The 13,465-nt window shown below is 46.1% G+C and overlaps 3 protein-coding genes across 10 annotated transcripts; 1 reads left to right on the top strand and 2 right to left on the bottom strand.

The window, feature by feature from the left end:
- The first annotated feature begins 13 nt into the window (after nucleotides 1-13).
- Nucleotides 14-12,515, top strand: LOC131266266 (WW domain-containing oxidoreductase). Its single transcript, XM_058268709.1, has 5 exons — nucleotides 14-214; nucleotides 290-799; nucleotides 873-1,182; nucleotides 12,073-12,201; nucleotides 12,268-12,515. The coding sequence occupies exons 1-5, from the start codon at nucleotides 120-122 to the stop codon at nucleotides 12,451-12,453; spliced, it is 1,230 nt and encodes a 409-aa protein (XP_058124692.1). The 5' UTR covers nucleotides 14-119; the 3' UTR covers nucleotides 12,454-12,515.
- LOC131266264 (eukaryotic translation initiation factor 4 gamma 1-like) lies at nucleotides 3,201-11,536 on the bottom strand. Of its 6 annotated transcripts, none has more exons than XM_058268704.1 (4): nucleotides 11,447-11,536; nucleotides 10,957-11,214; nucleotides 3,908-6,174; nucleotides 3,201-3,823 (listed from the first exon to the last, which is right to left on the bottom strand). In XM_058268704.1, exons 3-4 carry the CDS (start codon nucleotides 5,831-5,833, stop codon nucleotides 3,530-3,532), a joined length of 2,220 nt encoding a protein of 739 aa, XP_058124687.1. In that variant the 5' UTR covers nucleotides 5,834-6,174; nucleotides 10,957-11,214; nucleotides 11,447-11,536; the 3' UTR covers nucleotides 3,201-3,529. The 6 variants fall into 6 exon arrangements, with proteins under 6 accessions (XP_058124687.1, XP_058124688.1, XP_058124686.1 ...); XM_058268705.1 differs by lacking the exon at nucleotides 10,957-11,214 and adding an exon at nucleotides 10,298-10,412 and having other exon boundaries at nucleotides 11,447-11,518; XM_058268703.1 differs by lacking the exon at nucleotides 10,957-11,214.
- LOC131266268 (succinate dehydrogenase assembly factor 4, mitochondrial) lies at nucleotides 11,840-13,216 on the bottom strand. 3 transcript variants are annotated; one of them, XM_058268713.1, is made up of 3 exons: nucleotides 13,054-13,216; nucleotides 12,658-12,963; nucleotides 11,840-12,399 (listed from the first exon to the last, which is right to left on the bottom strand). In XM_058268713.1, the coding sequence occupies exons 1-2, from the start codon at nucleotides 13,118-13,120 to the stop codon at nucleotides 12,698-12,700; spliced, it is 333 nt and encodes a 110-aa protein (XP_058124696.1). In that variant the 5' UTR covers nucleotides 13,121-13,216; the 3' UTR covers nucleotides 11,840-12,399; nucleotides 12,658-12,697. The 3 variants fall into 3 exon arrangements, with proteins under 3 accessions (XP_058124696.1, XP_058124695.1, XP_058124694.1); XM_058268712.1 differs by having other exon boundaries at nucleotides 12,671-12,963; XM_058268711.1 differs by having other exon boundaries at nucleotides 11,840-12,963.
- Between the last annotated feature and the right edge of the window lie 249 nt (nucleotides 13,217-13,465).

The raw sequence follows: 13,465 nt of genomic DNA, 5'->3' as shown, positions 1-13,465 counted from the left end.
TACAAATCCGTTCGATTGTTCTTGTTGATTGTTCAGGCAGAAAAGAAACAGTCGTGGCGTTTCTATCCCGGCATTTTTCCGGCCCGGAAGTGCAAGTGTAAAGTTTTGAGAATAAAAAAATGCCGGTCCAGTTGCCAGAATCCGACTCGGAGGACGAGCTTCCTCCGGCATGGGAAGAACGTGCCACAAGTGATGGTTTTGTCTACTATGTCAAGTAAGAATCGATGGTTGTCCGGCTCATTTTTACTTTAGCAGAAAAGTGTCTTATTTTATTGTATTTTGTTTTAAGCCATCAAAGTAAGAGTACCCAATGGACACACCCGCGGACGGGTAAAATGAAACGGGTTTCCGGCGAGCTACCGATTGGCTGGACACGTACCATCGAGGAAAACACACGGAAGGTGATCTTTGTTGAGGAGAAAACGCAACGCAAATCCTACACCGATCCTAGGCTAGCGTTCGCCGTCGAGGAAAACCCAACGCAGGTCGCCGAACTACGCCAACGGTTCGATAGTGGCACCAATGCGCTACAGGTGCTGCATGGGCGTGATTTAAGCGGCAAGGTGGCGCTAATAACGGGCGCCAACACCGGCATAGGTTTCGAAACAGCCCGTTCGCTTGCTCTACACGGCTGCGAAATTATCATGGCCTGTCGGGACGAGCAAGGGACCCGGGCTGCGATTGCGAAGATTGTAGATGAAAAGGAAGCGGCTGGATTGCGGTGCAAGTTTGTACCACTCGATCTGGCAAACCTACATTCCACGAAACGTTGTGCAGAGGAAGTGAAAAAACTTTGCAAGTAATTATCGATCGAAACGGAAGCGATAAACATGTGAGGCATCACCCCCCTTCTTATCTTTCTCTATAAACAGGCACATCGATATGTTGATACTAAATGCAGGCGTATTTGCCCTTCCCCACTCCCTTACCGAGGACGGTTACGAGCGCACATTCCAGGTGAACCATCTGTCGCACTTTTATCTGACGAATCTGTTGATGGATTTGTTTGATCTTACCACGCGTATCGTGGTCGTTTCGTCTGAATCGCACCGGATGAGTACGCTGCCGGCCAGTGGATTAAGCGAGAGTGACCTTTGTCCACCGCAGCATCGATTCTGGAGCATGATAGCATACAACAATTCGAAACTGTGCAACGTCCTGTTTGCGATGGAGTTGGCAAAGGTAAGCGCACTGTTTTATCTTCACTATCTTATCTTTCTCTAAGTGACGATTTTACGCTTACGAAACTACCGTTTGTGATATCAGTTTTCCCCCGACCGAATGCTTATAGTTTGCTGGTACAAACTGAGGCTTTCATTTATTTACACATAATATACTAATTATACATAGTCTTATTGAACAGAAGAAGGAAAAGCGAGTAAAAAAAATAGTGTTATGTTAACGAGCGTGATATCTATACGGTACACATCTGTCTCACACCCAAATTGGAGAGGATGAGGAGGCTGTTTTGGGGGGGGAGGTTAATAATATGTTCCATAACCATAATACGACACCACCCTTTCTACATAGTGCCGTATCATTCAATAGTACTAGAGAGTATAAACCCTATTTAGTGGTAGCTCATTGTCGACGTTCACCTAGAGGGAATTTTGCCCGTATTATACCCTGAAGAAACACCATTCATTCATTGTCGCAACATGCGGTCCTAACGATCTGCATTTATCATTATTTTTCTTAACTTTGCTTAACGTACGCTCGTGCGTTGAGTGTTGTAGCGAAACCAATCGAATTGAACAGTTTATTAAAAACAATCGAATCGGGAAAGATGATCGTGAGATGATGATTAAGTGTTTCTAGGCAAATGCAGCTTGCCAGGGCAGCGACGGTAGATAAGAATGTGGCCACTCATTTGTGAGCCGCAGTTGTTGACTGTGTTGAAAACAACGTTTTTTTTTCGGTCACCAGCGGCACCGACAATGTAATCGATTTGTTCAAATTTTAAAATCCTAATTATCTTCTAGTAATGTTTCTTAAATTATGCTTTTTTCCATCTTCCCTTTCTCGCTGTACCGGAAGTGCATTGTATGCAATCTGCGAGCAGCGGGGATATTATGTCGATCAACTTGTAACATTCTATTATGTCCATGGTCTCGTGCACTCAGTTTCTCTATGTTGCTGGTTTAATGACTTTATAAAATTGTGTAAATTGAAAAGAGCATGTCTATTGCCCATATTTTCCACTACCATATATACGATTACAACCTTGCAAAGGGCCAATACAATCCTATCAAATGTAGCAGTGTATTGCTAGTTCCTCGGTCAAGTGCCATCTTTTTACGGGTTAGGGGGTTTATTCATATGAGTCTTTCACTAGTGTGCATTGATTTATTTAGCTTTTACTATATTGTTCTGCCTATCAATCGACCGCAGAAAACTCCTATTGCTGTTACATTCGGTTGCTATGTTTTCTGCTTGCTCAAGTATAGTTTGTTTCCTATCTACAATTCGTAAGACTTCCACACAATTAACCCGTCGGTTTTTGGGATGTTGTATAGGGGGGATAGCGTTTAACTAAGGAAGCAACTGCTCATTTTGGCTAGTTCCGTTTGTATGTTTTTAAATAGCCACTAGTACAATTAAAATATGTTGCCTTCCTACCTAATCGTTCACTTTTCTTTTTATGAACGTGTGTTTTCTGGTTTTGTCTACCGAGTATATGTTTGCCTTGCAATAAGGGTTGCGAAATAATTTCCTAGTTCATTCATGCTGACATAATCACTTTCGCTCCTCCTGCCTATCTTTTTGCAAAAAAAAAATGATTGAAGAAACCAATGTTCTTGTTATTTTGTTTTCTTCTTTACTGTTACTTCCCAGCGGTCGTTTTACACTTACACATCATACACACATCATACACATTCATACACATCAATGCGCTGTACACACTAAATTTAGGAAAGAAACCCCATGCCTTCTTTACCAATTTCATTCTTCAAAAGAATCTCTGTAGATTTGAACGGAAATTGTATTTCCCTTTGAAGATGTACACATTTTTATGGGATCCAAAAAAAAGCTGAGTGACAAAAGACAAGAGAAAGACATAGATAGTGGAAACGTGAGAGATGGGATAGGATTTATGAAATTTTCTACTCAATGGTATTTCAAATTTGTTAATTTCATAAAAGCTAATATTTTGTAGAGCTGCTTTTTGTATTCGCTTTAATGGCAATCAAATGCTCTTCAATTTTGAACTGGATGCTTATTGTTTGTCCAAAACTATTTTTTCTACCGAGAATCAAATCGACTATGTTGGAAAATTAAACAATGGGGAAAATATATCTGAAAAAAAAACACCGCTAATGGCCGCAAGAGCGTAACGGAAGCTTAACCTGAATGCGTGTTACATTATCTTTCTCTTTGCCTCGTTGCGCCAGCGCCTTTAGCATACACAAATATTTCTCCGGGTGGACCAACCCTATGCGTCCCCCGAGCAATCGACCAGAAGATTTTCCTCTCTATCAGTCGCCAGCGCCCGCTGCTTCCTGAATGTTCCCAGCCTTTAACAGGACTATCAGATGTGGCTGCTATTGCGACCATGGTAGGGTTGTTTTTTGGAATTATTCCCACCACCTTTCTTGTGCGAACCTGGTCCTTTACCACCACCGCCGCCGCCGCCACCACCACCACCCCTGTTACCCTCGCCCATCGGACCTGATGCGCCGAAGAAGCTTGGAGCGGGTGCTGCCGTAGATGATCCTGCTCCCTGTTGCTCGTCAGCGTTGAGCGAAGCAAAGACGTTCGTCTTGCCCCAACCCTGGAACATCGAGGCTGAACCGAGGCGGGTTTCTTCTCCTGGTTTTGGGACCTAGAAAGAAAACAGAAAGCAAATGGTTCACTTAACCCATTTCTGAATCATAGCACTCGTTCTCATACGGCATATGTCACTCACCGAGATGTTTATCTTCTTCGGATCAAACGATGGCATCGTCCAGGGATTGCGGCCTGAAGAAACGGGCTGCACGAAACCGTCGTCATCGACGAACCGTTTGTTCTTCGAGGCACTACCGCCTCCTCCGCCACCACCACCTCCTCCACGGCCGCCACCGCCTCCACCACCACCACCGCCGCCCTCATTCTGGTTATAGCCATGTCGATTTCCACCGCCGCCGCCACCACCACCGCCACCACCTCGTCCTCCTAGGTTGTAGTTGAGCACCCAGTTCTTGTTTTCCTCTGCTTCAACTTCGCGCTGAATCTGTTCCCGAGTTTTCGGCGTCGCCTGGGCGCGCTTCGAATGCCACTTGTCCTTGCGCAGATCGATCAGGTCCATGATCATGAAGCGGATGCGATTGCACACCATCTGACCGTCGGGAAGGGGGGTTTTGCGGGCCGCCACCGATGCCAGCTTGGTGAAGCAGTTCTCCAAACTGCCGGGAACCTCCTCCTCGATGCGTGCGCCAATAGTCGTAAGCAGTTTGCAGAGACACTCTAGCGACTCCTCGTCGAGCATGTCGTCCTGCAGCAGGATGTTCATACAGCTCAACATCACCTTGGCTGTGAGCTGTTTGTGCTTGTACAGCTCACCGATGAAGCGGATCGTACCGAGTGCACGCCGCCGGATGCGGTTTTTCTGCTCCTCAAGCTCGAGCTTCATTTCTTCCGTTTCCTCGGCAGTCTGCTTGGATGCCTCGGTGAGCTTTTCATTTTCCTCTTGCAGCGTGCTGGTTCGTTTGCAGTCCGAGTGATGCTTCTCAAACTCACGCTGACACTGCGTGATCAGCTTGCGCTTAAAATTCAGCACCTTGCTCTCCTCGGGGAGCTTCACCTCGATGTTCAACCCAAGCTCCTTGCACATCTGTGCGTATGTGTCGGAAAAGTTCAACTCCATGATTGCCTTCTCGAACAGAATCTTGATGCAGTTGTCCAGCCGCTCCTCCGTGTTGATGTCCAATTTCTTCACCTGTTCCACCAGCACCGAGAAGTTCTCCGGCGTGAGCTTGTTCAGCACGCTACGGAACTGGCGCGAAAGTTCCTGTGTTTTCTTCTCCTCCTCGGTCAGCGTGTCGTTCTTCTGCAAGAAACTCGGCTTCCAGGCGTTCGACGAACCCTTCAGTTTCACCTCCTCCGAGATGTTCAGGTTCACCTTGATCATCTTGCCGTCGACATCGTCCCCGGATGGTCCACCACCGCCCGCGTTCGAGCGGGACGATGCTTCCCGCGCCGAAAGACGCCCACGGTACGGATTGCGACTCATCGGGGGCCTGGAACCATCCGAGCCCTCGCCCGACGACGACGGAGGACCTCCGAATCCCATGTTCTTCATGAAGGTGGGCAAAAGCGAATTATCTTGACCACCACCACCACCGCCTCCACCACCTCCCATATGCCGAGCAGACGAAACGAACGTTCCCGGACTGGATTTTAACAGCGACTTGCAGACGTCCGGGATCGCTGTCGGTTTTTCCCGCCCGATGGCCGAATCCTTGAGCGATAGCAGCAAATCAAGCGAGTACTTTTTGCGAGCATTCGGTCCACCACCACCGACCGCGTCCTCGCTCAGCTTTTCCGACGTGCGCCGTATGCGCTTTCCAATGGATAAATGCTGACCCGCCACGCCCGGAACCAGATTATTGTTACTGCTTGCCAGTGTTTTCGAGTCCTCCGCGGCCGGCGCCTCGTTGTTGTTCAGCTTGTTTTCCGTCGCATCCAGCTCCTCGGCGTCGTTTTCGTTGGCAGCGTTCGGGATGGATGTGGACGTACCGTTAATGTTGAGCTTCGCAACCGTGTCCGCTACCACGTCGATATTGTTATTATCCTCCTCGTGCTGTTTTGCAACCGGCGCCACCGTGGCAACATCGCCTCGATCGGTCTCCATGATTGCTCCTTACCGTGCGGCTGGTTCTTCTTCTAGCTCGTGCTATTGACTTTAAACAACTAACCACACTTAGCTCCAGATTTGCGGCACCTGAATAGCGAACACAACTTGTCGGATTTCGCTCACAGGTGGTATATGAGCTTTCCTTGTTTTTGGGAGGCAGTGCTGATTTGGAGGACGGAATATCCTTTTTTTTCTGGGGAAACACAACAGCAAACAGTACACAGCACAGTCTCGTGAGTTGGCAGCAGACTTTTAAGTATGGCTTGACGATCCTCTGATCTTTCGTCTTCTTCTTATGCACGTTAAATTACGCAGCTTCCGAAATGGAATTGTTTTTCCTACAAAGAGATAAATGATACTTTTATCAGAATCGACGTTGAGTTAAGAAGACAAACCGAGAGATGAGAGCAACTAAAAGGTGATACACCAATAGACAATTTCCTGTCTCCGTCCTAACGCTAATCACCCCTACGTGTTATCAACACGATGACAGAGCAATCCCCATCAAAAAAAGTTAGGGAAACTAACTATGCACAATCTTTGTCTTTTGAGATCCCCGGAAAATATGTCTCGTACCCGCGCGACACTCGTACATACATAATTCTCCCTTGTTGAGGAAGACGTCGGTGGTTGTATGAAATTTACTGGTTTTTCACGCGGATTTGTGTCCGTAGTACTATTTCGCGTTTCGGCTAAGGAAACGCTGGTTTCTTTTCTTTTCTATTTTTATCACATACGGTCGAGTGCAGTGGTGTGTAACCCGTGCACATTGGTGTTAGTAGTCTCGCAACAAACTTTACCGTCTATTTCCTTATTTAACTTTTCACGATATCCCCCGCGGTATCAGTTTGAATTCGTAAAAAGTTCAATCAATGGTGGGTAAAAGTTTACCGAAAACATATTTCGCATTATGCGCGAACAGTCATGTCAGTGATGTCATCATCGAAATGCATTAGTTGCATCTGGCTCGCGATCAACGCCATTGGTGGACGACTAGATGAGTCATTTCATTTCTTCCCTTGTGCGAGTAGTGAATGACTTTCTCTACAGTACAGCATCGTAAAGCGGCATGATGTGATGGTAACTTCTTGCTGGGTTAATTTGGTATGACTTTGCCTCGAAAAACCTCGCCCAATGCATAACTTTTCTTTTAAACCTCACACCCATATGTTGCACCATTTAACAACCTACGCACCACCCACATACCACCCAACCAATACCAATTACGATTTTCGCACATACAATCGTAGATCGCGCACATGCGAGAGAATGGCATGCTTTTCCCAGCGACGCCAGTTGCGACCATATCGCCATGGGAAGGGATAATATTTTCCACGCTTTTCCGCAGGCTTTGTTTGCATTGGGGCAATTCAACTCCGCTACATTAAGAGCGTATTCGATAAGAGCTTTGCTTGTGTTGATAAAAAGAAAAATCTCTATCGTCGGGTTTTTGGACAACGATTTTTTCCTTCTAAAAAGTGATGGAAGGGAGATTTTTATAAAATTAGGTTATACTTCTTACCGCGCCCCAAACAGGCTGGGTACTTTTTGCATCTCGCCCCACCATCCGAATGTTGGGCTTTTTCGTGAACGTAAAAACGTGCCCCACAAGGCCACCACGTTGGGTTTCATTTGAACCGTTGCGTTTCACGGCAAACATTCCATTTTTTTGTTGTTCAGATTGCTAACACTCGATCGTATGAGAAGAGCGAAAATCTTACTTCGAAGCTATATGAACTTTTGAAGTCGATTTTTTCGGACACGAACAGCACCGAACACGGAGAGGATTGGGTTTTTCATTTTGCATTTTAAGTACATGTGGCACGTGGGAAACATGGATAACATGGTCACACATTGCATTGAACGTGGCAAAGAACGTGTGTTGTGAGGTTAATGGGGAAGGAAGGCAATTCTGGCCTTTTTGGTGGTTTGTGAAACCAACCCTTCTTCATCCCACTGACAAAGCCGATGGAGAAGGAGCTTTCATTCATTAACAGGAACTTGAAGCCGCTACTCCATTGACCATTCTCTCGCACTCTCTGTTGTTGTGAGAATCATTTTATACACGTGGAAAGTTTGGTTTTTACTACGAACACGTTTAATACCGTACTGCTGCTATTGACAATATTTTTTATCTTATAGATCCATCCCCCCCGTTATCGTTACTTTGGGGGAAATCTTTATATTACCGCATTTCTCGCACACTCCGATATTAACGTGATGCCATGCTAGTGATGGAATGTAATTGATGTAACAAGTTTCTCACCAGAGATGATGCACTTTGCTTTGCTAAAGACGCAATTTCCAAAGTCAAACTGATACCATTAGGCATTCGGGTAGCGTGCCACAACAGCACAGAAAGCCGATCGGAGAGAAAGCGCTCTGGAAAACGTGAAAATCTCCTCCACCTCCACACGAACACGAATCGAAATGCCATTTTGGGGTATGCAGCTACATTTTAATCCACCCCGGAAAGCCGGAACTGCCGGTTGGAAAGCGCTCGCTAGCGGGTTTGGGTGGGTTGTGCCTCCTCTCTCCATCGTGTGTACCAAGGCGTCCCATCATCACAACCACCTTCACACTCATAACTGTTGCCGCCGATGGAATGGCAATCATGTGCACGAACGCGAGGTGCAGATGAAAAGAGAGCTTTGGGCCTCTTGGAAAACGGGGAAACACATTAATATCCCGTTGCACGCACCAAGTGCCAGGCCGTCCGTGAGGCGACCTTGAGAGGATGCGCACGGCCAAGGGATGGACACAGGGGAAGAAAACGGCATCGTTCGCGAGCTGTGGCGAGCTATCTTTTGCTACGATCCGCCTATCCATTTTCACCGCTATCTCTGTCGAAGGAGGAGGAGAAGGTTGAAACGAAAGTTGCATGTAAAGCTGGCATCATCTTTGGATGGCGAGCGTTTTATTTCAGTTGCTACTCGCTAAGAATATCGCGTGGTGCAGACCGAAAGAGAAAAATCCATTCATCCATTCCCCTTGCCATCGATACTGCATGTTCTCTTTGTGAAATTGCCAAGAAAGTCAGATCAGAGCAAGCGTGTTCTTCTTTGTGTGATGCAGTTTTTCACTTTCGTCTGCAATATTTATCCTTTCATCACCTGATATCTAGAAAGCCGCGCCATTTAATCAGGTTAAGCCGGTTATGGTCTTGCTCGCTCTGTGATGTTGACTGCAACTTGTAAGAAAAACAGCAAGCTATGCCCGATTGCATATGACCTAGTAAAGGTCGAATACACCAGTAGTAGGTTATCAAGTAGAAAACCATTACAAAAACAGCTGTTGAGGAAACTCGGTAACTGAATGTGTGATAGACAGGAAGGGTGAAGGGGGGGAATAGAAATCATGAAAAATGAAGGTATGTCCTCGTGGTAGGCAACTTTGTTATTAAACTAGCTGGAAGAGAGTGGATTATCTCTGTGCTCACGCTGGCATTCCATAGCCATTCACTTGGCTGCCGATGGCCGTGAAAATGGTGACTGGTGGCGAAATGCTATTGGACCGATTTCCAAGAGTTGCTGGGGGGCTTTTTAAATGTTGGATTCGATAGAAAACGACAAATGCAACCTGTTACTGGCGCTATTATTTTGTCACCAATTTGTAGGGCATATAGAAAGACAAAGGAAGGGAAGGAGAAAAAGGGTAAGCTTCTCACAAAGAGCTTTTACGGGTGCATTTCCAAGGCAACACTACGTTGGCACATTTCATTCATGGTTGTCACGCTCTGCTCTCTGCAAAATCTCTCGAGTAAGAAAAACTCCTCAGACCCGCTCCCTTCCAACTCCTTTATCGTCGTCTTGCGTGCGGCACAGGTTGGCGGATTGATTCGTGCCTAGACACTAGCCCACCCCACTCACCTTTGGTTTCCTCCCTTCCTCCCCCTTCATTTGCTTATGCAATTTTCGATTTCTTTGCCCCAAAAAAGGCTCGGTTCCGAGGGACTCGAGAACAGTGCACCGCATACACGCCATGCGGGGATGATGGACGGGCTGGGAAGAAGAACCACGTGCAAAGAAGTCCTGCGGAATGACGTTAGCGCTAACTCCTCCGAGTCGTGGGATGTTGCCGAGATGGTTTTCGTTCTTGGGGAAGCCAGTCGACTCTAACGTCGAAGTTTTGGCACGTTGGACAGTGCAGCATAAAATGACAAGGGCAGACCGGACTTGTCCACAACAGTGTGTGCAACAGAAGGACCGATACAACGACCGACATCGACCGTCGTCGTGTCGTAATGACCCGATACCGGACGGCCTCCAGAGCTCCCCCGTCCAGACAACCCCGCGCGAGCCGCGGTGTGTGTGTCGCGGTTGAGACATTTTGTCAAACTCGCGATGCCGATCTTCTACGCGGTGTGTCTGCCTCGCGGCGGACATGTATGGGTGTTGAAGATTTCGATTAGGAAAAGTGCCGTCAAGAGCCGAGAGCTAGTAAAGTGTAGATTTATATTACCTTTATTGTAGCGCAACGTTATCGTTCACTACGCAGTCGGATTCCCGAATTCTACGTAAATAGTTTCTTCCCTCCGGAATGACAGTTCCTCGGACAGACGTCCCGATTCCTGATCCTACGTGGCACGTGGATAAAGTGATTATTGCACTAGATTGCACTTTAATTTGATCTTCAATCTCCTCCTTTCTCGTCCGTGTCCGTGGTGGCAGGGCGAGAAGCAGGGGGTATTGGGGCAGCCTTCTTCCGTCGACAGGATTGGGGCGCAACGCACACACACTCTAACAAAAGGAAACAGGTTAATGCGATTGTGCCGGCCTTTAGCAGACGACGATGACACGTACACAGTAGATGTGGGGAGGTGCACGATGATCTCGTCTCTCGAAAAAATGTGTTTAAATGTACAACACAGCACGGCACGGCACGTTACACTGGCCCGGGGGGTTTGTGGGGTACGCACGCAGGGATAAGAAAATTTCTCCTTTCCTGAGATATAGAGGTAGAGTGTGGCACACACCTGGCGAGTGGATCACTTTTCTTTCGTGGCGCTGGAAAAAGTGATGGCGCACGCACTGTTTTGGAACAAGGTTGTGGAGGTGGCACTGCTACTACGCTCCTGTTACTAACCGCAACTTCTGCAATGTAATGGCGAAGGAAATCACCTGCAAACTCAGTCGTTGTTTTCTTTTTTCGACTATGTCCTCCTTTCCGCCGACAAAACCGAGCGCGACGTGCACACACTCGTCGAATTGCGCACACGTGCAAATCCGTGCGGATGACAGCTGCTGCTCCCTCCTCACTACTTCTTCTTGCACACGCACCTCACACGCACGCACACGCTCACAGACACACACTCGGAATCTCGTGGCCAGCAGATTCTTTCTACAATTTTCACTGGTCCGTCTCTCGCTGGTTGCTTGCTGACGTCGAAAAAACGTGTAAAACTATATAATCACTACTGTACGAGGTTCTTTGCCGATGGACTTTACCCCCCGATGACCCGACCAGAACGACAGATTTGCAAACTCTGTACTCGGAAGCGAGATTGCATGGGGGAGAAGTGAAGCACGTCGACAAATGGCACTTTATTGGAGTGCACTAGGGGTCTGTTAACAGCAGCTATGATCGCGTAACTCTTATCACTTTACTTACGGTGCCAAGCGATGGCCAAGATTTGAAGCAAACGTCGCTTTTCTTTTCAGACCTTCTCGTCCGGTGCGTACTTTCCGCACACCAGGACCCCGTTCGACTAAACTTCACAGGTTACTTTAACTTTCACGTGTTTTAGCGACATTTGTTCAGCAGTTCAGGTCGTGTCATTTAGTATAAATGTGCCAAAAAAAAAAAAAAATTCAAGAAAACGGTTTCAAAACTGATTGTCAAAAATAATTGGTTACAAATAGTTGGTTCGTGAAAGGTTGTGCATATACGCCATCATATTATGTAGACATGGTTGATTTTATTTCCGATTGCTTTACACTTATAATTTAACTGTGGTTACTCTGGTTTGGTATTATTTATCAGCGAAAATTGCAACCTGCTCTCTTGAACAAATCTTGGTTGTGAACGATCTGTCAATCATGATGTACCAACCTCCTGCCCCTTGCCTTGACCATTTTTCCGATTGCACAACTGTCAGTTTGACAAATTTTGAAAAATTTTGTCAACAAAGTTTATAAAATAAAATAAAATTCGTAATTTTTCATGCTGCGAATACGTTAAAATGCATCATACATAATTATTAAAATGTATCTAAAATGACTTGATTTCTATTTTAGCGCCTGAAACAACGGGGCACTTCCGTGTTTGTGCTCCATCCGGGTAATATGGTTTCTTCTGCCCTTTCGCGAAACTGGTGGTTCTATCGATTCCTGTTTGCTCTGGTGCGTCCATTCACCAAGTCGCTGGTAAGCAATAACGGAATATGAGAAATTCTTCTTCCAGTTGAAATTCGGTATTTTTGTCTTTTCCAGCAACAAGCCGCCAGTACGACCGTCTACTGTGCAACGGCTCATGAATTGACGGGATTGACCGCGCTGTACTTCAACAACTGTTACGTCTGCGACCCATCCGTAGCCTCAAAAAATGACACGCTCCAGCAGAATCTGTGGGAATTGAGCGATAAAATGGTTAAACGTGTAATCGGTGAAAGTCAGTAACTTAACCCACATATTTCAATCGTGTAACTTTGTATCAATCGCAAATATAGCCCCTTTTATTGTGCAAAAAGAGACTAAACCATTCTACTAGCATCTTAACTAACGAATAACAATATAAACTACGCTAACATCTGTAGAAGGTAGTAAGTAGGCTAAAACATCTGTTTTAACACCTGTAGCAAGAAGGTACGGAAAATAATTTACGTTTGTTACTAACTCTGGTTCCTTGGGATCCCGGATACTCTTAAAAGTCCGACACACGGCCCTTTCGTTCCCAGTCACCGTATCGAGTTGGTTCAGGTCCACGGGGACCACCGACTTCACCGGTATTTGGATTCGTATTGTTTGGCCATGGCTGGAGTGGTTCCTTCTCCTGGTACGGATGCTTGCCGACGATTTCGTCCAGCTTGCCGATGGGTGTTTTTTCGCGCAATTTCTTCTGGAACTCCTCCATTCGCGGACTGGGCTTATCCGATGGGGGTTTGTTCGTAGAGAAGGATAACGATGGCACTACAACGAGGAGAAAGGTAAAGATTACATCAAGATACGCAATGCAGTCGGTGGTGCGTACGCAGCATCCCGTACCCGAGAAGTGCTTACCTAAATTGACCACATAAACGTGTCTTATGGAGCAAGAAAATTTGTTCAGCAACACTTTGGACGTCATGCTGTTATGTGAAAGTAAGTTGAGATAAAAAAGATTCGTAGCGTAAAGTAAACTAAGCACGTTGTCTGACGACTGAATTATCTTTGCAAAAGATGTAATCGAGCAAAATATTTACCTTACTACCAAGGTTCTTGTAACTTCGGGTTATTTGACATCGAATGAACAACTTGACAGCTAAGAATGAACCAATGGCATCAAATATTCATTAGAATACAGTACGTAACACTATTTAAGCAACATGGGCAATTTAGGAAATTATCTCCTTTTTTTAAATATATATGATATGCAAAGCAGCAGAAACTACTCCAACGCAGGGGCTTTGTCACAAAAATATGTCCAAATACT

This window comes from Anopheles coustani, chromosome 2 (assembly GCF_943734705.1).
Source record: "Anopheles coustani chromosome 2, idAnoCousDA_361_x.2, whole genome shotgun sequence".
NCBI classification, from domain to species: Eukaryota; Metazoa; Arthropoda; class Insecta; order Diptera; family Culicidae; genus Anopheles; species Anopheles coustani.
This window is presented reverse-complemented; position numbering and strand designations above follow the sequence as displayed.